The following is a 23,033-nucleotide window of genomic DNA, read 5'->3' on the forward strand; positions in this document are numbered from 1 at the left end:
AAAAATGCAATAAAAATAATAACTGTAAAAATAATCAACAAGTAATTAAGTGTTGATGTTGGTATTGGTGGTCATTGCTGGCACAGAATGGAAACTTCACTGGTCACTCATCATTAAAACTAGATGTACTGTGTTTGATGCAGGAAATACAGTTTGTTCTTCCATGTAAATTAATGGCATACTGAGACTGCTGTGGAGAGTTGCACCAGATCTGCTCAGTATTTCTCTATATGAACTTACTGGTGAACCCCTCCACAACAGTCCGTGTTTCTCATGTGGCGTCATGGGAAACTTAACCTCCCACTCCTGAAAGTTTAGTCAGAGACATCGGATCCGTACACATCTTAATGGATACGAAAACATACCACTAGAGGGAGCTATTGTATAAAACAAGCAGTGTTTATCCTCGACCCTTTAGCTCAGGCTTGTGCAGTCACTGCAGTTTGCTGTCACACGTTGTTATGTATGGAGGACCACAAGAGCCACGGGCATCGAAATAAAGAATTCTGTGCTTAAATAATGAACTGTCTTACAAGAAGAGTGAGACTCGCGGGACCAACACTGGATTATTGTCTTTATTAAGCATCAGTCAGTAAAATGAGAAATCTGCTTCAAAACTGCTCATTATAGACATTTTCCTATAGCTTTTTATTCTCTTTTCTTTTTTAGATAATATTTACAAGTTCTGTGTGTCAAAGTTTCATAGCGCTACATGCACTGAACAATGGGGAAATCACAAATATTCTACAAAGTCAACTGGTACAAAGTACTAAACTTTACAAAAGAGACATTTTCCCAGACACAGATGGGGCGACGTACAGACCTGCGTGAGTTGAACAGAATGATTATTTCCCTGAAGGAGGGGGAAGAAAAGGATTGAAATCAAATGAAGTGTCTGTATTTGGCTTGAAATGCTTACTCAGTGATAAAACTTGTGCTTTCTGGAGTTGTATGAACTAATGTGTAAGTTTGTATTTTCTCAGTTTTTTCTTTGTGTTGTTATTCCTATTCTCGTTAAGAAGCCGAGGGCTTAATTTAGGCAAAATAAATAAAGTGCAGTTCAGAAAACAAGAGGAAATTATATAAAAAGCAACAAGGACATTGTTAACATTCATCCAACACAGAAAAAATGTATTCAAATAGACTATGGCTTGTTTAGAAAGTCAACTAGATTAGAGGCTCATTTTCCAAAATATTATTTACTGCATGTCTGACTGTTGAATGCTAATGAGCCTTCATTCTTCACCGTGTGACACATGCTCCCCCCTTTCCTTGTTCTTTTCTTATGTCCCTAGCACCTTCAGCAGCCAAAGTTATATGACTATTTGTCAGTTTGACATTTTTATTCTATTACAATGCAGCATTGGGCTGGGCTGCAAGAAAAAAAAAGAAGCAAAGTAACTACACAGTCAGCGGTGTAGCTGTGTAGCTTCCTCCAAGCCACCCCTTTTGCCAGACTTGCAGGCAAAGTTTGTTCTTCAAAAACTGCATGACGCCATCTGACCAAACACACTGCTGTAACTGAGCCTTTCCTGCAGGCTCAGACCTTTCCGGTGCATGCCCAGGATTGTATTTATAGACTCACTGAATTGAACACATCCTCAAAAGGTTGCCTCATCTGCCTGCTTTGCACTGTCATTCTTCACAGAAGACTCGAGCACAAGGCTGGGCCTTGTAATGGAAAATGCATACGAGTGATATAATCTGACTGCATAACTCTGCTTCTTACTGACAGAATGTCAAGGCAGTTCTTTTGCCTGAGAGACGCTTTACTCTTCCCAAAAATGAGCGAAAGAAAAAAGGAAATTTCTTTGTTAATACTTCCATGCTCTCCTCTGAATGATTAACTTCTGTCTTTGTTGGTCATGAGGTGAAGGAGCAGAGGAACGTCAGTTATAATCAGGGTAACAGTTCTACTGCACAGCTAGGAAGCTGAAGTCTTTATTAACTGCATCACCATAGATGGGGGCATATGTTCGTACTCTGTCTGCTGTCTTGTAATTTGCTGAAATGTGTCCATGTTTCTATGAAAAAAAAGGGAATATGTGACTGTTTTTAAGAGGCCCATAATCCAGTTTTCTGTTTACACATTTGTTTTTAAGCCTTCACCACACTTGAGTGACAAGCGAGCAGGGAACAAACTGAGAGGAATGAACAGAATGTGAATGCTGTCTGCACTCTCAATATGCTATTTGAGTCTTTAAGGACTCCATCTCTACAAATTCGACTACTTGCTTGCATCAAATCTGAGCCATTCAGTCATCTCAGCCATCACCATGGAAACAGTGGTTGTTCACTCTACCGAGCGAGTCCCCACCTGTTTGTTTGTGTGGACCGGGCCTTTTCCGTGCACCCGTTTGGTACTTTTTGAGTGAAAGTGCACAGGAAAGACATGAGAGAAAGGGCTGTAGATATCTAATATATCAGTCTGACAACATGATGACCCAGTTCTCTATGTGTTTATTCGCTGTTTGTTTTATTGTCATTCAGGCTCCATTAGACAGGGCACAGCGACAGATTCAGCATGCAGAGTAGGCGTTCTTAAAAGCAAAGGCACCAAATTATCTAACTCATATTACGTCTAATGACTGCAGACATTGCACAGCAGTGAATATCTCTTTTAAGCTTAAGGTCCACTACTGAAAACGACTGCTTGTAGCTGGCTTGCATGATATGTTGTAAGTTGCAATAATAAAAAAATGATACTTGCTTGGTTTCTGTAAGAAAGAGCATGAGAGCACCGGATGATCAACGCCCGGATCGCTCATGTGTCCAGTGATCATGTGTGTTCAGAAAAGCGGGATGACGGATCCCTTTGGTTGAACTATAGTGGCCTAATGTACCTCCTTGCTGTTTGTGTATCAGAGTGGCAAGCTGCACATAGCTGCGAGGTGTCTTTAAGTTTATAAGAGATGTCATGTGGACTCAAGTGAGCATAATGTTTTGGATTTCTGGAAGCGAACCACTTGCCAGGATCCAGAGAGTGTAAATAATCAAATTAGCTTTCTAAATGGATCTGAAATAAAGTGCTTCGTTCCTGCCTTCCTTTTTCATTTTCCTATTTCATCCTCCATCAGCAGTCGTCTTCTTCAGGGGCCAGCACGCTCTCTCTGGCTCACATGTTTGTCCCCAATGAGCGAGTATGCCCCCTTGATATATGTCACGTTCTGCTGTTTAGAAAAGGAATGCTTCAATTTCTAATATTCTTTGAGATAAATCATCAGCATGAGTTATCAGACAGAACAATTCTTTGGTTCTTCACATCACACAAAGAACAGAAGGACAGAGAATTACTGGGAGACAGTAGCAAACAATACAAAGGTATGCACTGCAGATTATTGTCTAATAAATGCAGCTCCATTGAAATAATGCAGTACTTGAAATGCAAAACTATGAGATTATGCACAATATATTTATCTAAGAATCCATTCTTTTAGAAAATAGCTTAAAAATATAAATTATTTTGATTCTTTACCTTGTACAATAAATGTGTATCGTTGTAACAGATTCTACTTGCGTAATTAGAAATGTACAATATTCACACTCGGAAGCTCAAATCTCTGGGATTTTCACTGCTGTCTTTCCAGCTGTTTTGATGCTCATAAGCAGTGTCATTTAATGCAAAGTTTATCAGCTACACCAGGAATGGCGACTCCCCCTCAGCTCCTTCAAGAAACTTTTCATCAGTGTCAGACAGTTTTTTTTCCGTTTAAGTTTCCTCCACATCGGACATGAAGTCTAAGAGACATGCAAAAGACATTTAGAAACAAAGAAAATAGGTACACAAGCACAGATAACGCTTTTTTCTTCTGTGTTAATAATAAAAAAGTGCTCTCTCTCTCTTTCTCGCCAGCAGCCTGGCACAACGAGAACAGGAAGGACATTCACGGATATAACCTCACAGTGTGTCTCTGTGTTGTTTAATGTGACCTGTGCAGTAAAAAAGAAAAGAAGAAAAGAGATCAACGAGTAGGACACTGAACTTTTTTTTGACGACAACAGACTGAAACACTTGAGTCTTACTCGAGATCACACTCAAGACAAGAGACCACAAACGTTACATAGGAATAAATATAGTAGATATGAAAGGTAATGATTAAGCACACGTGCATGCTGCCTGACTGCCTGTTAATTTCTGGCTTTCGCTCTGCCGTACAAACATAAAACACAGGAGACAACGTGTACTAAGGCCAGTTTCGAGGAAGGAAGTTAAAGGAAACAAACTACGCATTTTCCCACCACTTCATCGTATACGCTGAATATAGGTTATACACTGTGTAGAAAGTAAAAGAAAATGTGTATTCCCCTTACAACTCAATATGCCAGGTTTCAATGCCCTTTGTGGTTTGCTACTGATTTGACAGCCTTTGCTATTGTGGCGTCAAAGTGCTATCCAGGGATGCCGGGAAAGTAGGTTTTTGCCTTATGAAAAAGATTAACTGTAGTCAACTGGACAGGCTAAAAGAAATGTATAAATTGTAAAACTCTTCAGAATGTATTCCTTGCTTCTTTTTTTAAAATCTCTTAAGAGTTCTCTGCTAAAAGGATTTATTTACGAGTTATTAGTAGAAAGAAGCTCAAGAGGACACAAAATTCTTTCCCAGTGTGCACAGTTACTGTTTCTTCACGGGATAGAAGTATTTTTGTAAGTCTTTAAATGTTCCCGCAAATGTTTTCCGTGCCTTTCATAACGCTGGGAGGTTCCCAGCGCTTCTTATTTGCTTGTCACCTCCTTTGCTTTCTATTCACGTTCTGTCTGTTGTCTCTTTTCTTTTGGTTCTTTAAGAGTTAGAGTGACTCTTCTCTCCCTGAAGTGGCTGAAGTTCCTGAGCCACGTGGTTCTCCTGCCCCTCTAACGGCAGTGTGCTGTTTCCCAGCTTCCGTTGGAGGCCCTCCATGTGGTTGGGAGCCTGCTGGAAAGTGGAGCGATGGCCAAACTTGGGGCTGGATTTCTCCAGGAGTCTTTGGGCTGGGCTGGCGACTGAACCATCATGCGGGTGCTCCTCCTCATCTGTGTCAGCATCAATGAACTTACTGACGGAGGCATCGTGGAACGTGAACATGCTAGGCAGTAAGTTTTCTGGGCTCTTGCTGGGTGTTCTGCTGCTGGCGGTCGTGTAGATGGATGCCTCGGGGCTATGCACGGACGAGCTGTCTGACAGGACTCCCGTCCCCGAATCCTCACCGCCTCGGAAGTTGACTTTATGAGAACGACTTTTGAGTGGGTTGTTGATGTGTGTGCCTCTGGAGTTTGTACCTTTGCCTGTCAAGGGTGTTGTGGCGCCTTCATGCTCATTTTCCAGGGTGGTCTCCAGGCTCGGGTTTGTACTGACCTTGCCCGGGATGTTGCTGATGGGGCTTTGGGAAAAGCGAGAGCTCTCAGGTAAGTCAGTGGCACAGCTGATAAAGCTGTCGATACTGGACGTGCTCTTCATGTCTGTCACAACCTCCAGTGTGCTTGGGATAGCTTCATTGGGGATGCTTCCCATCTCAAGCTGAGCTCTTTCTCTACATTTGGACGGCTGCCCCTTTTCCTTGCCGGTGAGGCTGGGTTGCGTTTGGGCCTTGGTCATCTTGTTGTACAGCTCCTCCAGTTTCTGTGCACTGAGGTGCTGGGGGCTGCTGGAAGGCTTGGCCTGCTCTACATAGTTTGATTCAAGGGTCTTGGTGGGGCTGCCTGGGTTGGTCTTTGACTTGTTTTTCGGAGTCCCTTTGTGGATATTAGGAGACACATGGTTATCCTGGAGTTTCTCCTTCATTTCATCAGATTTCTCCACCATTACGTCCATGAGCTCCACACTGCGGCCAAATGCGTCTTTAATGTTCATAGAGACAATGCTACCATTTCTCCTAGCTCTCTCCAGAGCCTCCCTTCTTTTGATGGCTTTCTCCTGCCTCTTTTGCTCTTTGTAGAATTCAGAGAAGTTATTTACAATGATGGGGATAGGCAGGGCGATCACCAGAACCCCCGCAATGCAGCACAACCCGCCGACTATCTTTCCCAGCAAAGTTTTTGGGTAAATATCTCCGTAACCCACTGTGGTCATAGTAATGGTAGCCCACCAGAAGGAAGCTGGGATGCTCTTAAACTTAGTGTCTTCTTCATCTTTCTCAGCGAAGAACACCAGACTGGAGAATATCATAATTCCCATGGCCAAGAAGAGGATAAGGAGACCCAGCTCATTATAACTCCTTTTGAGAGTAAAGCCCAAGGACTGAAGACCTGTGGAGTGACGGGCTAGCTTCAGAATACGCAAGATCCTCATGATCCGAAAAATCTGAACCACACGGCGGACATTCTGAAACTGCAGCACGCTCTTGTTGGATTCTGTCAGGAAGATGGTGACATAGTAGGGCAAGATGGCTAACAGGTCAATAATATTCAAAGGACCTTTAAAGAACTTCCATTTGCTGGGGGAAGAGAGAAAGCGAAGGAGGTACTCCATAGTAAACCACGCGATACACACGGCTTCCACATGGGCCAGTTGTGGATTGTCGGTGGGTTGATCAAACTCATCTGTGTCCTGCAGCTCTGGAAGTGTGTTCAGAGACAAGGCAATGGTGGACAACACAATGAAGAGGATGGAGATGATTGCCAGGATCTGGAAAACACAGAGAGAAAAATGTTTAAAAAAATGTCTGCGGTATAAACTTCCACTGCTCTGTACTCATCTATTGCTATTTCCCCAGAACAGTGCAGGTCAGTCAGTTCTCCCCTTTGGTTCACACTGAAATAGTTTAACAGCACTCCATAGTCCATCGCTGTGGTAAACCTGAAGGGGGAACAAGGAGCTTTAGCATGTTAGCAGTGTCAATTACTTCTATTTTAGTAACATTTAGCTAAAATTCAGCTATTTGTAAAATTCCTCACATTTTAGACTACAGAAGCTGAGCTGAACAAATCAAAAAGTGTGATATTGATCAGCACATGCATGCCAAATGTGGATAGTTTCGGAGTAATTGCCCAATCCATTTTGTTAATCTTACACAAACAAGAAGCAAATGCTTGATCATCAGAATATCTCTTAACCGATGGCCGTCTAGACAGAAATGAACACTTAGAGATTAAAAGACTGCACAGAGTATGCAACAAGTCTGAAGCCATCTGTTTTGTATTCATGGAAGGCTCCTTCTCATTACCCTGAATGTGGAGCTCGCACCACAGTTTTTATTTTCAAAACCAGATTCATCAAAGTTATTATTCGCAACAAAGAGGAAAAGTATCACAGATACATCAGACATTGCTGTACATTCAGGGGAGTCATTTTGCTTTATTGCAATTCACAGCGAATATCAGTGCAGATACTAAAACCATCGTTTGGCTGAGTTAATCATGTAGAGAAAATCTGATATGATGACAGCCTTGATGGGATATTTTTTTAGACCAGATGGTTTGAAAAGCTTCTTTCAGAACAACACTCAGTGTCTTCAATTGACCTTCTGGCTTTTCTTCAAGCATCGCCGGCTAATGGAAACTGACAGTCAGGTCTATGATTGGGTGTCTGCTGATGAATGGGAAAAACACTGCCACTCCAACTCTGCACTGGCACAGTACAGCTGGTCTTCAGGGCTGGGATCAGGTAAGATGCTTGACTGAATCAAAACTGATATAAGAGTTTGAGTCTTGTATGGCAGCAAGGACGGTCATTCCCGAGAGAAACTCAGTATCAAAGAGAAGAACTGGTGTTGCTCCATTTGTAGCATTTAACTGCGTTTTTCAGAAATAGCTAAAACGCCCTGGTTCATCCTTTTGATGATATTAGTTCACGGCCCCTTTAGCTTTTCTACTTTCATGTCAGCCTTTCAAAAGAAGGGTCGGAGCTAATGTGAACTCTGGGGCATTTTTCTTTTTGTGTCTTGCGCTACACTGGAAGAGAGTGTAAGCAAAAGACAAGAAAGCAAGAGAGCGAGAGGGAGTTTCTGATTGTACCGATACTCCTGAAAAAAAAAAAAACAACCCAACAAACAAACAAACAAACAAACAAACCCTTTGAGACTTTACTACCTCTGTCTCCATTTCTATTCATTCTGCTACAATCCTTCAATGCCCCGGGCTTCAAGAAAACCCGGATGAATTACTTTGCTGCAAAGGACAGCATGCGTAGCAAGCGAGACCCACTGAAAGGCTACTGGAGACCTTTTAAAGCACTGAGCTACCTACTAATGATATAATCTGCTGAGTACAACAGGGTCTAGTCATAGTGCTGGGGATTAGGAAGCCTACACCGTTGTGGCTGTGTAGGTGTGCCACACCTATTATTCCTGTCCTGGAGTCAGTGTGAAATCCAGCACAAGGTCACTGTCGAGGCCATGTCCCAGGCGACTGGAGAGCGGGATTATTCCCTTGTGCCAGTCAACCTCTATAAGCTTTAATTAATCTTGACAGGTGAGCGCTTCCACACCTAGCTTGGCCTTTAAAGAGAGAGGGGCTAAAAGCAGTGAAAGTTTTGTTCGGATGAGGCAAGAGAGGACAGGAGTTTAGAAGCAAGAGGGAATTAAAGGGCACCCCGAAATGTAAACTTTATCAGAGCTTTCCCTGAAATAGCCTGCCTCCAGGTGTGGGTCCCAAGAGAGTCAAAATGATGGATTAAACTCTGAAATAAGACCTGTTAGAGGTAGATTTCAGGTAACTAAATAATCACACTCAAGAGAATAAATCAGCTAAAGTTATAAAAAACACAAACGTTACCCTTAACTGTAAAAGGTAAAAGATTGCAGCATTGTTTTCAGTAGTTTTGCGAGGATGTGGAGGTCACACAACTTAGCAGAAGCCCTAAAGGGGAGTTTTGGGAAAAGCAAATCATGCAGGGAGCGCGCTGATTTAGCATCAGATTGGGACTCAAGACCGAGCCTGAAGTGTTCAGTGGAAACCGCGCTCAACAGATCAGGACTTTTCTAGCAGGCTGGAGAGCACTTTAATGTATCACGCTGAAACCTGGCTGTGTTGTGTAAAGAGAGCACCTGAAGGATGATGAGCTCCAGTTCCCATCAAATTATCTCCCTCGCTCACCTTTTCTCCTCACACCCTGGTAGTGAGCCAACTAGGGTCAGCCAGAGAGGAGATTATAGGAACGCAAGCTCGCTACAGTGATACAGATAGACACAGGCAGAGAAGGATGTCTGCTGAGGACACTCGGCGCTGTGACAAATCTGTGACGAAGGGAAAATGAGGCTAACCCAGTCTGTGCTTTGCAACAGAAACCAATGAGCTCCCTGTGGTAAGGACACATGGGGTGCAATATGATTGTGTTCCAAAGTTAAAGTTAAAATGAATCAGTAGCGTCTTTATGTAGCTGACACAGTGCACAACTGAAAGGTGAAATATGTATGGGCAAATGTATTACAGTACAGCAGGGACATTAAGACGCAGATGCGCTGCTAAAGAGGGTTATGGTCAGTGCTGTGTTACCTCATTAGCTCTTAATGACAAGCACTGGAGTCATGAGGACAGCCCGTCCCATTTCCTGTTTGCATAAATGGAAGATAAATCTGATCAAGGCTGTTGCTGCTTCTGCACAACCATGGCACACGCTCACCCCTAACAAGCACAAACATATTGAGAGAGAGACACACACACACACACACTCCCCCCCTCCAGCTCAGTAATTAGCCCCAAGCCTCCTTTCCCTGCAGGCCTGTAGAGGCAGGAGACTGAATATTTAATATCCTCCTCAAGTGCAAGCTTTGCTGTCCTGGAAAAGGTGTGCATGAGTGGATCCTCAGTGGGCCATGGCGGACTGCAGAACCAGAGATGTAGCCTAGTTTTCACACTGCGTTCACCACTCGGGGGTTGGTTCAACTTCATGCTTGATCGAGGGAGGAATGGACAGGAAAGCAGGGTGTCTATTAACACCTGGCAGGAGGCTTCCACAGGGAAGGAGTGTCCCGCCAGGACCGGAAGACAGAGGGAAGGGGGCCTTGACACTGATACAGTTGTGTAACCGAGTTGTACTCATTTGCCAGGATGGAAAAAACAAAGCATTTCATTATTTTTAACGAGTGTCCTCACCTCTATATTTTATCAGACATATGTTATTTTGTTTCTCGCTGGTGTTGAGTTCAGATATATGGTTAATAATTAACTTGGACAAGCAACAAGGCCAAAGTTGTTGTAGTGACTGTTTAGGAAAAAAATTGCCAGCCCCTAAACAATGATTCTTTTTTTTTTTCAGGCAAAATGAATGTCAAACTTTGCCCAAGTTTGTGGCTTGTTCCATCAAGACAGATGGTATAAAACTTATGCATTATGAAGGCAGAGCACTTACTTACAAAAGTGAAGTGATGTTTCCATGGGGAGGAAATGCATCACAATATGAATGCTTTCAAATGCTTCTGCAGCACATTTCACCCATCAGCTTTCCATCAGTTTCTTGGCATCTCTGAGATCATATTTATGTTCTCAGAGCAACGTGTAGCCTAAGCATGCTAAGATTTGCCAATTGGCACTTAGCACAAAGTACAAGTCAGCATTATGGGAGTATTATCAGTTTTAGGGGCATTTAATCAGAAACTAACCTTTGACCACATTTACATTTTGGCTTCAAGAGCTGTTACTTAAAAAGTAATCATCACAGAGTTATTACAACTGAGGACGATATGAATACAGAAATACATGTAGTAAGGCAGGGGTTTCGAACATGAGGCATAGGGGCCGGAATTGGCCGGTAAAGACTCCAATCTGGTCCACAGGATGACTTTGGAAAATGTGAAGGAGAAAAGAAATTTTAGACTTTTAATAGTATTTAGCATTTTACTGATAAAGACCCCCCCCCCCCCCCCCCCCCCCCAATGGCCATTCATGCTACACCAACGTAATTATTTATAGATTTCTGTAATTTTACACACTTACTTCAAAGAGTCATGCTTACAGATGTCTTTCTGTTGAAATAGCACATAATTTTTTTTAAAATATACTCATCTATGTACACTGGCAGAGAGAGAGTTTTCACTGGTCCGCCACAAAGTGGTCTGGATGTAGCCCATGATGTAAAATCTGACATCAAGAACGGATTTTCCACTGCGTTACGCTGCGTGAACCAATGATTCACTTCTTTGTAACTGGATTTGCCCTTTTCGCAACAAGAGATGAATCAATAGGGGGGATTATGTCACGCAGTGATTCACTTCATTTTATTTTATGTGTGCATGTTGAGTGCAAGATGGCATCTCTAATCCTCTTATTGTTGTACTTGTCTGTGTCTGGCCAATAAATGTTTTCCTGCCCTTTATGCAAACGACTGGCCCGTCCTCCTACAGGGGCTGCTGTGGTGCTGCAGTTATTTCCTCTGCGGGACACTGGGTGAGTGTTTTTGTTTTTTAATAGAGACAGGGGAACAGATGGATGGTATTACATTGCTAATAAATAAAGTGGAAAGTCCTCTCCTTAGTGGAGAAAAGGCCTGTTGCAGCTATAAACACTATAACTCCCCAGGGTTACAATCACCTTCTTGGAAAGTTCCACAAAGGGACTGCGGTGCAATAAAAACTGCTCTCACTTGCTGCTCTTACATAATATAATTATGATGAACCCCTGAACATGCTGTCCTTCCTTTTATTTCCCATATAGTGCTTTTATAGTTTCTGGGACAACATTGTTTACATTTTTTAATATTTTGCAACTGTGAACAAACCTTACAAAAAGACTTTTAGACTTTAACCAGTCTGTGGGCCTCTACGGCATTGAATCCATTTAAGGATTAGGTTATAATAAAATGTGTCGTAACTGCATAAATTGATTTAAAGACAGACCAACCAACTACAATGAGGGAGAACACAACAGAGAACAGAGGGAAACACAGAATATATACACAGGATAACGAGGGAACAGGACACGGATGGGAAGACAGCTGACAGGGGAAGCAAAACTAAACATAGTACACGCGAGATGGAGACTATCAAAGTAAAACAGGAACTAACACACACACAGACTAGATGTCAAAACTAAGACCAGAAAATAAAACAGAGCAGAAATATAACAACAACCACCAAAACCTGGAACACAAACCAAACCTTAGAATATTAAATAAAATGTACATGATGATACTGGTGAGTTGAATAGTAGCAGAACAGCGCACAAGAGCGCCCCCTCAAAATCAAGTAAACGGAACCTGATGTGTTTTTGGAACATACAGAGTCTTACAACACAGGAAGGGCATCTGCCAAATCAAATATGCGGAGCTACCCATTGTTGTGACCTGTGGTGAATGAGGTGACAGATGAAAGTCGCTTCTACAGTACTATAATACAGAAAAGCAACAACCAGCTTTTAAACAAAAAACTTACTCCGAGTCTAACTTGAGCATCGAAATTGACAAGACCTTCTGTGTCCCACAGGCGTACCCCCCTGCTTCTTTTCACCTTACCTAGCAACCTTTTCTGTCCCAACTTTGAGCATCTCCACAGAGAGCCTTTGTATATCCTGTGCTATGTACTGAGAAGACAGGGAGATAGATTACTGAGCTCGCGGCTACTCACAGGATGTGTCCTTTTGAAGGTGTGAAGGTGGTGCTAAAACGCTGAGGACGAAGTGCGTTAAGTGTGCGCTCACAGATTTCTGTTTTTTGTCTGCCTTTCTGTGAACCTCTAGAAGTCTAACATGCACAATATTTTGCATTATTTTAGTGGTTATCCAGTTCAAATTTAAAAGGTAAAGTATAATTTAAGATATACTATTAAATTCATTTCACCCAAAATGTCTGAAATTATAGTACGAGTTGTAAAAAACTGAAAGTGACCTGATCTGGGCTAATATTTAACAGTCTGCAGTGCATTTCATCTGATTTTTCACTGTATTAGGAGCTCATCATCAGGCTCTCAGAAGCTAAAGACGTCTGCCTTTCGAGGATGGCAGAGAAAAGGTGAGAGGTGGCATAAAGAACAGAGGTGGCTCGGTGAAAATGAAGACAAAATATGGGAGAAGTGAGAAAGTGAAATGAGATTATTCCCTATGGATGACGAGCACAAAAGGCACCAGCGCTGCTGTCACCATGTGAGCATCAATCTCCTTGATAAAACATCTGTACTCCAACCGGAGGCCACAGAAACCTTGGTTCTGATATATCTGGAGCACCTGCACTAGATGATGTAGACTGAAGGATCTCTAGCACGGTGGCCTACAAAACAGATGTTTATTATAAACTGTTTTAGAGATTTTAAAGAACAAATCTCACGTAGAGTGGTCCATTCAGAAGTTTCATATCTAAATCCTGTTTTACATTTTCTTCTTTCTTTTTTTTTTTAAATTGGTTTTTGACATAAAAAAAATTGGACTTTTTTTTTGCAGTGTTGCTATAAAATATGTGGACAGTATTCTAGATCATTTTTTCCACCCATTTTTAACCACTTATGCAATTCAGGATCAGAGGGGGGTGGAGCCTATCCCAGTTGTCAGGTTACACCCCCGAAACATTCACCAGTCTATTGCAGAGCTAACAGAGAGAGTCAGACAACCATTCACACTCACATTCACTCCTAAGGCCAATTTAGAATCACAGGTTAACCTACTGCTGTGCTCCTGTCAGAAGTAAAGTCAGAAGGCAAGTATTTTGCTGTATTGTCAGTGATGAACATGAATGACTCTACTTATCTAAAGAACTGAAATAAATCCTGTTTTTCCTCATTTGTCTGGAACGCATTAACTCGGGAGTGGCGTCACTCTGTGCTGTATCTGGAACGCAGCCTACAACATGCATGACTTTGAACTGTGATTACTCAGAGGAAACCCACCTAGGCACGGCGACACAATGCAAACTACACAGAGCGATCAGTGGATTCAAACCCAGGATCCTTTTGCTGTGAGGTGACACTGCTCCACCTCATGTAAGAATCATTCATAACGTACAGCAATTACACATGATTCTTGTAATAAATTCTACCAATTTCATTAGGATTGTGTTGATGGACAAGTCAGTGGGCGGGTGTCACCACAAAGACTTTAGAGAAAAGAGAAAACTTGTCTGAAGAACTGCGAACCTTTAATGAACTGCATGCTGGCTGCACTCTCTGCTGAACCTCAGAGACAGGCTGGGCTTTCAAACAGCATGTCCCTGTTTAAATAAACCTACTGTGGTAACCCACAATAAGCTTGGGAAGCTTTCCTCCGAGCTGGATGGGGAAAAAAATACAGTCTGCATGGGTGAGCCCTGCTAATGGAATAAGTATGGTGTCTGTGATCCTCAGATGTACAATCCTGTTAGACAGTGGGCGTTTTTCTGCTTGCTGAAATTCAGCACACTGGCAAGGCTCACAGCCATCTCACATCTCCTCTCAGTGAAGACACATCACACCCAGCTGAAAATGACAAGTTCTCAAAATCTGTCTTTGTTCTCGATACTTATAATTATTATTTTTTTTGCAGGCTGGAGCTCCAGCTGTCTCTTGTTGCTATGGTTGTTGCTCACTATGAAAGTGGCAGCAGTGTTGGCAGGTGAATGGAAAACGAACAGAATTTTTCAGCTGAATCATTACTCTGTGAAAATGGACCATTTGGTGCTGTAGTGCATAACAAGAGCGATGAGATTCTTGCTTATCGTCTATGAAGGCTGGGGTGATGTTAATTAGACAAAAGTACCAGTCGAGAAAGTAACCAGAGCTTGTTGTAATTAATATTCCAGTGAAAACAGGTTTACCTGTAATTAGAGACGATAATCAGCATCAAGAGCTGCTTAAAGAGATTCAGCAGCCATCAGACACTATCATTTAGCAGTGAATGGTGATTACTTACATGGGTGGGGCTTTTACTGTCTTGACTTGCTTTTTAATGAGAGGATTTGTCTTATTCAGGTAACTTCAGGTTTATAACTGGGCTTTTAGTATTATGAAGGTGGTTAACCTGCTCTCTAGCAGGCAGGTACGAAATCAACGCCTCGTGACCAAGAAAATAGCACCACCTTCCTGGGAGATCCCTGAGAATCTCTGTGAGCGGATAGTAAAGGATCACTGCCAATACTGATGTATTATAATTAAGCGTTTCATTAAATTAAAAAAATTTAAAAGGACGGTTTAAGGTTTTAGCCCTCACAGGTGGCATCTAATGGTCTGAGAGCAAGACTAATTTAGAAAGAAATTTAAATACAGGCTATACGTGCAAATTTGTTACAAATGTCATAAGCAAGTAAAGCGTAGGTGAATAATTTTAGGCTCATATGTTGAGGCTTAGAGAATAATGAAATTGTTAAAAAATTCTTTGCAGCCTGCAGAAAAAAAAAACAAGAAACAAAGTTACATCTAAGACTATAAACACAAAGACATGATATCCCCCTATCCACACATACACATCTGAGAGAACTTCCAGTGATGGTTACGTTATTTTCCAGGGGATCAATTAGTCAGTAGGTGGTAAATTTTGTACCTGCTGATCTCTAATCTGGATCCTAACCAGCTATGAAGCAGGTTAGGTTTGCAGCACAAGTTACCATGGTGGTAGGACAACGAGGACAAAAAAGGAAGCCCCTTTGTAGTACAGAAAACCCAGAATTAACCAACAGTTTACCCGGATAACACAAAATCCTTACTCGGCGTCTGGACTCATGTGAGCATAACAGAAAATCTGACGACAACAAATGAGAAGACAGCAGGAGACAGCTGGAGAACGAAGCACATCTGAAAGTAAGTAACACAGGTGAAGACTGGTAGGCCAGGATGACAATCACACAAGAGGGAAAAACAGAGGGTGAAACGAGACACAAGAAAACAAAATCTAACCTTCAAACTCAAACAGGAAGTAACTAAAAGATAAATAATAAACACAGACACAAGAAGATTGACATCAGACACAATGACAGGAAGGGGGACAGACACTAACAGAAGTACAAGACAGAGTCAGGGAATCACAGAGGTACTGCTGAAAAGTACTACTACTAATAACAGAATATTACCCAAAACAGAGAATTTCAAAACTGAGAGTTATCACTAGAATAACTACAAAGCAAAAGCAGGAATCAAAGAGTCAGTCATAGTAAAACAAATACAACTTAATCTATTTGCATAATGGTCCTTGTTTACCACAAAGACTAAATGTCAGTGGGTTCCTGTGACAGGATTGGGTGTCAGCACTGAGTGGAGATAGTTACACGTGACATTTACTGTAAACACTACCTGCAACAGGAGAGGCCTGGTTTTTGTGGCTGTGATGCTAACCGGGCGACATGAACAAGTTTTCGGTTTCTGTGCTGGACATTCAATGACTTCACGATAGACTGTGCAGTGGTGCTGTGAAATAACTTAAGGGAACAGTTCAAGATTTTGACTGTTACTCTCATGATTAGTTAAATACTAAAGGGCAGCGGGCAAAATGCTAATGCAGCAAAATGCAAAGCCCTGAATGATTGTTGAAAATTCATGCAGTCTATTGTTTATCACACAGAGTAATTACAGATGGACACAGCTAACCTGGCTCCTTAACAGCTCGCAGAGGCCTTTCTAGGTAAATTTTACCATTAGACCCCACCAGGCTAGCTGCTTTCACTAGTTTCCATTCTGTATGGTAAGTTAAGTTAACCAGCTAATGGTTTATATTGAATATACAGATATGAGATTGGTATTTCTCTTCTAACTCTCAGCCAGACATTGCATAATCTGTTATATAATTCGGTTATGAATATCCACAGGTTCACTAGTGACCTGTTTGTGGGACTAGTTTAGGTTTACCCATCCATTTATCATCCCCAAATAATAATCTTACAGCATTTAACCTGTAATCCCAAATTGCACACTATATATTGGCAGCTGATATTCAGGTGATAGACCAGGTCATCTACCAATCAGAAGGTCAGTGGATTGATCCCGTCTCCTCCAGTCCAGTAACCTTGGTCATATTGAACCCTGGTGGATGTTAAGAGGTTCATTATTTACAATATGTCCCTGTTGCTGATTTTAAAGTATTATTATTTTTGGATACATAATCTAGTAGAGCAGTAGAGAAATCCTGGTAACATCTCACATTTATATGTGTGTCTGCGAGCCTGTGAAACTACTAATGCATCAAAACTAAAATTATCTTAACTGGTCCCAGTGTGCAGACCCACTACTCAGTGTAGCCATGACAACAAATTCACCAGGTTGCAATTATAGAAAGTGCTGCGCCACTGGATGCCTGGCAGAATCTATTTTCTTCCGTTCCCGTTCCTTTTCCTTTCCTTTATGTCTTTCTTGGTTTATGTGCGTGTGTATCATATAGTTTTTTTCTGGTTTGTAAAAATGTAAAAGCATTGGAAAGTAAGTAAATAGTTAGACATAACAATTAATACCTGCTGCAACGTGCACTTTGCTCTATTAGACACTGTCAGGTTCACATACCTTTCAACCACAATATTAAACCATTCTGCCTAATAAAAAGTATGATCACAAATTTCCATGGCAACTGATGAAGATGAATTTTTTTGGATTGTTAATACTAATGTAAGAGTCTGTGTTGTGAGGTAATGACTTCTGCAGTAAAAGCTGAAATCACAACTTTTAGTGTCAACTTTTGCGTCAGGTCAGTTTACCCTTCAAGGTCATCAAGGCCACCGCCTCTTCTACATCTAGAGCTCTCCCAGCATGACTGCTATTTTTAGATCACAACCTGGAAGTCCCATTCTGACCACTGAACTGGTCTGCTCCAGTGTCAAAACTATTGAAACAGTAACCCATCAACCTGAATTTCATTCTGGGGAAGAGAATGAAGGTGCAGGTAGACAAATCAAGTAAGTAGGGGAAGGATTGCCGCAAGCAGAGCCTGCTTGCTGTTGAAAAAGAGGCAACAGGCAAGCATGTGGCCATTAACATTTGTTTTTGTCTCGTAGAGTCATAGCTGGAAATCTACCTGACACGGAGGTGGCTGTGGCTCAGGAGGTTGAGCAGATCATCTACTAATCAGAAGGCTGGTGGTTTTATCCTTGACTGATTCAGTCTGCATGCCAAAGCAACCCTTGGCTACTGAACCCAGAGTTGCTTCAGATGTGTTTGTGGGAATATGAATGTTAGATAGAAAGCGCTTAGACATGGAAAAGTGCTTAAGTGAACGAGTGAATGGGACATGTTTGAGTACAAAAGTGTTTTTTAAGAGTCAGTCCATTTACACTGTGACTGATGATCCTCAATAACACTGTATCATAGTATCATGGTAAGGTTGGTGTACAAATTTCTATATTTAACCCTGCCCTTTGTGCACGTTTGAGGTCTGTGGTGGACAGGTAAAAAGTGCAGGTGGTCAGAATGGAACTTTTAAAAAACAACCTGAAAATGTAATACACTGTGGTGCACAAAAGCAGAATGGATCTTTTCTGCTGTTTTCAACTGGGAATGAGACCTTTTGCATTTGGTTACTGAGTCTGGCAATGGGACAAGTCCTTTGGGTTGATCTACAAGTAGGGGTGAAAGGGAAGGGACTTTGGATTAGATCTGTGTGTGGGGAGTTTGGAGAATGGGCCAAGAGCTTAGACTATTTTTCATCGTGGTTGTTATATAATCTTTGGATTTTGCAGAGAAAAATGGTTACCTTGATAATATGACAGTAAATATATATATAGCATATATGAGTGTAATATAGTATATGAGTATAGTGAGTGGCAGATTCCACCTTGGGCTTTTTTCCTCTATTGCTGTGGGAGAACACCTAGTGTTTTATTAGTTGAATAACATTAACTGCCCTCATAAGGATCTAAGATCTTACATGCTACATACTTTACACAGATGCAAAGTGCATCATAAAAACATCTATTTTCCTTTCCGTACAGATGAAACTCCTGCTGTAAACCAGCCAGTGTTTCCTCCTAAAGGATTTAGAAGAGTGGAAAGGCAGACCAAGAGATTTCCTTTGTGACTACAGTCGATCTCAGCAGTGTGTCTCGTGTTCATACAGTAAGGCTTCTGTGTCAGTGTCAAGCTGCTCATTTCTGTCCAGCTGAGGTAACAGCACTCCGAGGCACCTGCTAGTCCTCCGTGGTAAAATGGTAAAATGAAGTCAGAAATACATAATGTAGAAAGGAACCAGCAAAAAAAGATGTTTGAAGTGCAGTGTATGGTGTATAATGTATGCAGCTGAGATGTACAGGCACTAAGGAGCCCTAAGGCAACAGGCAGAAGAGAGACTTTGGAAGTGACCTATTTTCGTAAATACCTCAGTGAAATGTTAAAAAGAAGTTGTGCAATAATGGGCAACTTAAAGAAAGAAAGAACTGAGAGCCTGACATTTACCATAGGAACAGTTTAGAGGGATCTAACCTTTAAAATGAACATTAGTTCAGAGCTTAGAGGCCTGGGATACAAAAATAAAATGTTCATTACATCTGACTTTGTGATGGAGCCTTTCAATGCAGGCTGAAAAAGAACAGGAGAAAATGGCAGGAGCAAAGGATACTTACATCCAGTAAGCTATAAAACAACTGTATTTACAGCGATATAGGAGAATGGTAGATTTCTGCACATCAGGGCTGCGTGGCCTTTCAATCATGCTGTAACAGGAGTGGACAGAGATTTTAATGAGAGATGCATGGCCAGCTGTCTGCCACAGCATATGCTGAGTGCAAACAAAGGCAGGGAACTGCATATGATCTGTCTGAATCACTGGACCAGGATTTGGACACTGATTATTTAAAAAAAAAAAACACAGGAAAAGGAAAGATTAGATTAATAGTCATCATGTACAAACAGTAAAGAGGGAAAACATCACTGCTACATGCAGAATTATCCCCCGCCTTGTTTGTATTTATAACATAGTTATAAGAACACAAATGCCCTGACAGCAGCACAGTTGTACCCAGATATCCTCATGAGGAAACTGCAGCACTTCAGCGTACAACCCAGCTGATAGTTTCCATGGTGACTCGAGGCTTTTAAGAATTTGCATAACAGATGCAGCTATTCATAAAAAAGAGGACATGGAAAAAAACAGAGGCCAGGGGGCAGGTTATCACACTGAAACAAACAGGAGACACTACAGTACGATTTACAGCACTGACTGACATGTTTCTATTAAGACGTGTTCAGGAGGCTCAAAGGAGCTTGTTTGGCACTCAGGATTTTTAAAACAAATCGGTCACTTCAAAATGATTTATAAATCAAATCTAAGGAGCTTAGAGGTACAGAAATCTACACTACATGTCAAAGATCATCATGGCCAAGATTTGTCTTTTTCTTTTGGCTGCTCCTTTTAGGATTGCCACAGCCAATCATCTGCTAATCCAATCTTCTTCATTCACATTAACTTTCTGCTTTCTTCCTCATTCATTACATCCATGAACCTTTCTCTCTGGTCTTCCTCTTTTCCTTCTGCCTGGCGGCTTCATTTTTAACATTATGTGTCCAACTTATCCACTATTCTTCCTCTGCACACGTCCAAATTATCTTAGCCTTGCCTCTCTTCAGCCAGCTCTCCTTCTTTGCCAGTCATAGTCCCTACATGCAACGTCCCTACTCTCACCTCCATGTTCCCACCTTTCCTCTTCTTTCCCTGACTCTGAATGCACCTTTGCCCTCTTCTTCTCTCTCTTCTTTCCAACTCCGCCTCACTGGTCACCAGCACCAATGGCTAAGGTCCTTCCTGATGCAATCCCCTCAATTTATCGGGGCTTAGGACTGACACTAGGAGTACACTGGCTTGTGACCAGCAATGTTCTATTTCTGTGTGTGTGGTAGACAAAGCTTTGCATGAGTGCATGAATGTGGCTTACAGTGTAAAGCTGTTTGAGAAGCCAGTAAGACTAGATTCTCTGAAGACCACATCCAATATCCTTTATATTACACCAATTAGATTACAGAGGGTAAAAAAAAAATCTTATTTCTGTTCAATTTCCGACATTTAAGTAGGCGGCTAGAAAAAAAAAGCTCCAGGCATGCTGTGCGAATTCTACGAAAATTAGAATTTATTAGATTATCGGATCATTTAGTTGAGCAATATAAAAAAAACCCAAAACATTATTTTGTTCCAGTTTTAAAAATTTCTACACTGAATGTCTAGTGCTGTTAAATTTTGGTATGGTTCCAATACCAAGTAAATACAGGGTCAGTATGCAGATACCAACATACCGATACTTTGAACTTATAAAGTCAGCTTATGTAGGGGAGAGCAGTGTGCCATGATTTATGGGACGAATCATCATCAATCTGCAAATATTCAGAACACATTTTAATGACCACTGTGATTTTCACTTTCCACAATAACTAATACAGCCAAACACACCTTTCAGCTTTCCATGTATTTCAAAGTGTTTTTTAAAGATCTGGAGTATACATGTGCCTCTCTCTAAAGCAGTTTGGTTCAACTTCTGTTGTTTAAATGTGCCATAGGCTGTAAATAAAACAGATGTAGCAGTCAATGCAAAACAGCTCAGAGATTTCTCATTGTGCAGGTTTGATGTATAATTTTTAGTTTCCAAGAAGAATAAAAATAATTATTTATCACAAGTCAGTGGTTTACATACTGAACGTAGGATATAGAAACAGTATTATAGCAGTATATTATACTGTATAGAATAGCAGTAGTATAATAGTACAAGCAGAAGTATCAGAAGTCATCAACACAGACCTTAACAATCAGTTTGTTTTCATAATAATCAGTAGATTATTCACACACACACACACACACACACACACACACACACACACACACACACACACACACACACACACACACACACACACACACACAGAGGAATGTGTATTCATAAACATAATGGTGTCAGCTCAGCAAGAAGAATGCTACTACGGTCTTTCAGTGTATACAGTTACTCGTGCTGACACTAATCAATAATATTCTTAGCTTATTCTTACATTCTTATATAATAATTTATATAAGAAGTTACTGCTGTTTATCTGGACGCAGCATTTTCAGTGAGAGGCTGAGTGATGAACAGATTTTCCCAGTAAAAACTGTATTTCAAGATTGAACAGACTCGACTTTTTGGATTTCCTTACTTGGATTATTGAGCATGTATCAAGTCAGTTTCAGAGAACCTCACTGTGCTACTTTTATCTTAGCAATAAAGGATAAAAAAACACTTGCATCAAGCTTAGACCCCTTTTAGAGGAAGCACAAAAAAATGCTAAATTCTCTGTGGAGAAGAAAATTGATTTTACTCCTCTGAAAGCTGTCTCACAGGGAGCCAAGATGCTTTTAACACAAATATGTTACTAATGTATCATTCTTAATACAATTTTTGAATTGTCCCAGGCTGTGTGTACACTTCTTAAAACAAAAAACTATCTTAGTGTGTTAAACGCAGCTTTAAATGTTTAATATATAGCTTTTTTTTTTTTTTTTTGCCTTAAAGGAGATCTATTAACCATTCCCCTAGTTTTTACTGGTGGCTGCTCATATTACACATGACCAAAGTTTCAAATGATGTGCTCAGCGTAAAAAGTCCTCCCTGTGAGTCAGAAGCTCTGTCTCCAGACTTTTCTACTCCTGGCTCCGTATGATGTCAGGGAGAGAAAATATCTTTTAGAAATTAATCTCAGGCAAACACCTCTGGAAGCACAGAAATTCCACCCACCTGATGTTCAGCCAATCAGCAGGCAACCATCCCATTACACTAATTGGACAGTTGGCTTAAGGGGAGAAAAGCTAAACAGCTTATTTCAGAGGTGAACTGAGTGGACGCACCTAGGCACAGAATGAGATAAAGGTTATTTTCAATTCTGAGTCCAATAACAAAAATATGGAGCTGAAAATTAGCACGATAGGTCCTCATTCATGAAATACCCATAAGAATAAGTAATGTCAGAAAAAGCTGCCAAGCCAACATGGACTGTAGCAGACTGCTGATTTTCAGTCGGGCTGTGCATCCCAGTTGTATAAAGTTGAAATGACAGAGACAATGATTTGCAAGTGGAACAAAACTCTAAATTAAAGAATGTTTTTAATGCTGGTGCCATCGCTGGCATCATGGGGCGGAGATACTGGACAGCAACCGAGTGAGAAAAGCCTGTAAGAAATGAGTAGCTATAATTTAACCATGCCATTCTTTTAAAAAAAGTACACTATTGTCTCATAGGTATGAGCCCTAACTTTAGTTTCCTACGCATCATGCTCAAGAAGAAAGCTACACTCACTG

At 41.1% G+C, this 23,033-nt stretch overlaps 1 protein-coding gene across 1 annotated transcript in view; it reads right to left on the reverse strand.

The window, feature by feature from the left end:
• Nucleotides 1-561: 561 nt before the first annotated feature.
• LOC309706606 (potassium voltage-gated channel subfamily B member 1-like) overlaps nt 562-23,033 on the reverse strand; it is a 43,583-nt gene continuing 21,111 nt past the window's right edge. Inside the window, exon 3 of the mRNA XM_082533302.1 lies at nt 562-6,602. Within this exon, the coding sequence (XP_082389428.1) occupies nt 4,782-6,602 (1,821 nt within the window). The 3' untranslated portion in view covers nt 562-4,781. The remainder of the gene's footprint in view (nt 6,603-23,033) is intronic.

The sequence above is a fragment of the Aulonocara stuartgranti genome (genome assembly GCF_965226115.1).
Source record: "Aulonocara stuartgranti genome assembly, chromosome: 5".
Lineage (NCBI taxonomy): Eukaryota > Metazoa > Chordata > Actinopteri > Cichliformes > Cichlidae > Aulonocara > Aulonocara stuartgranti.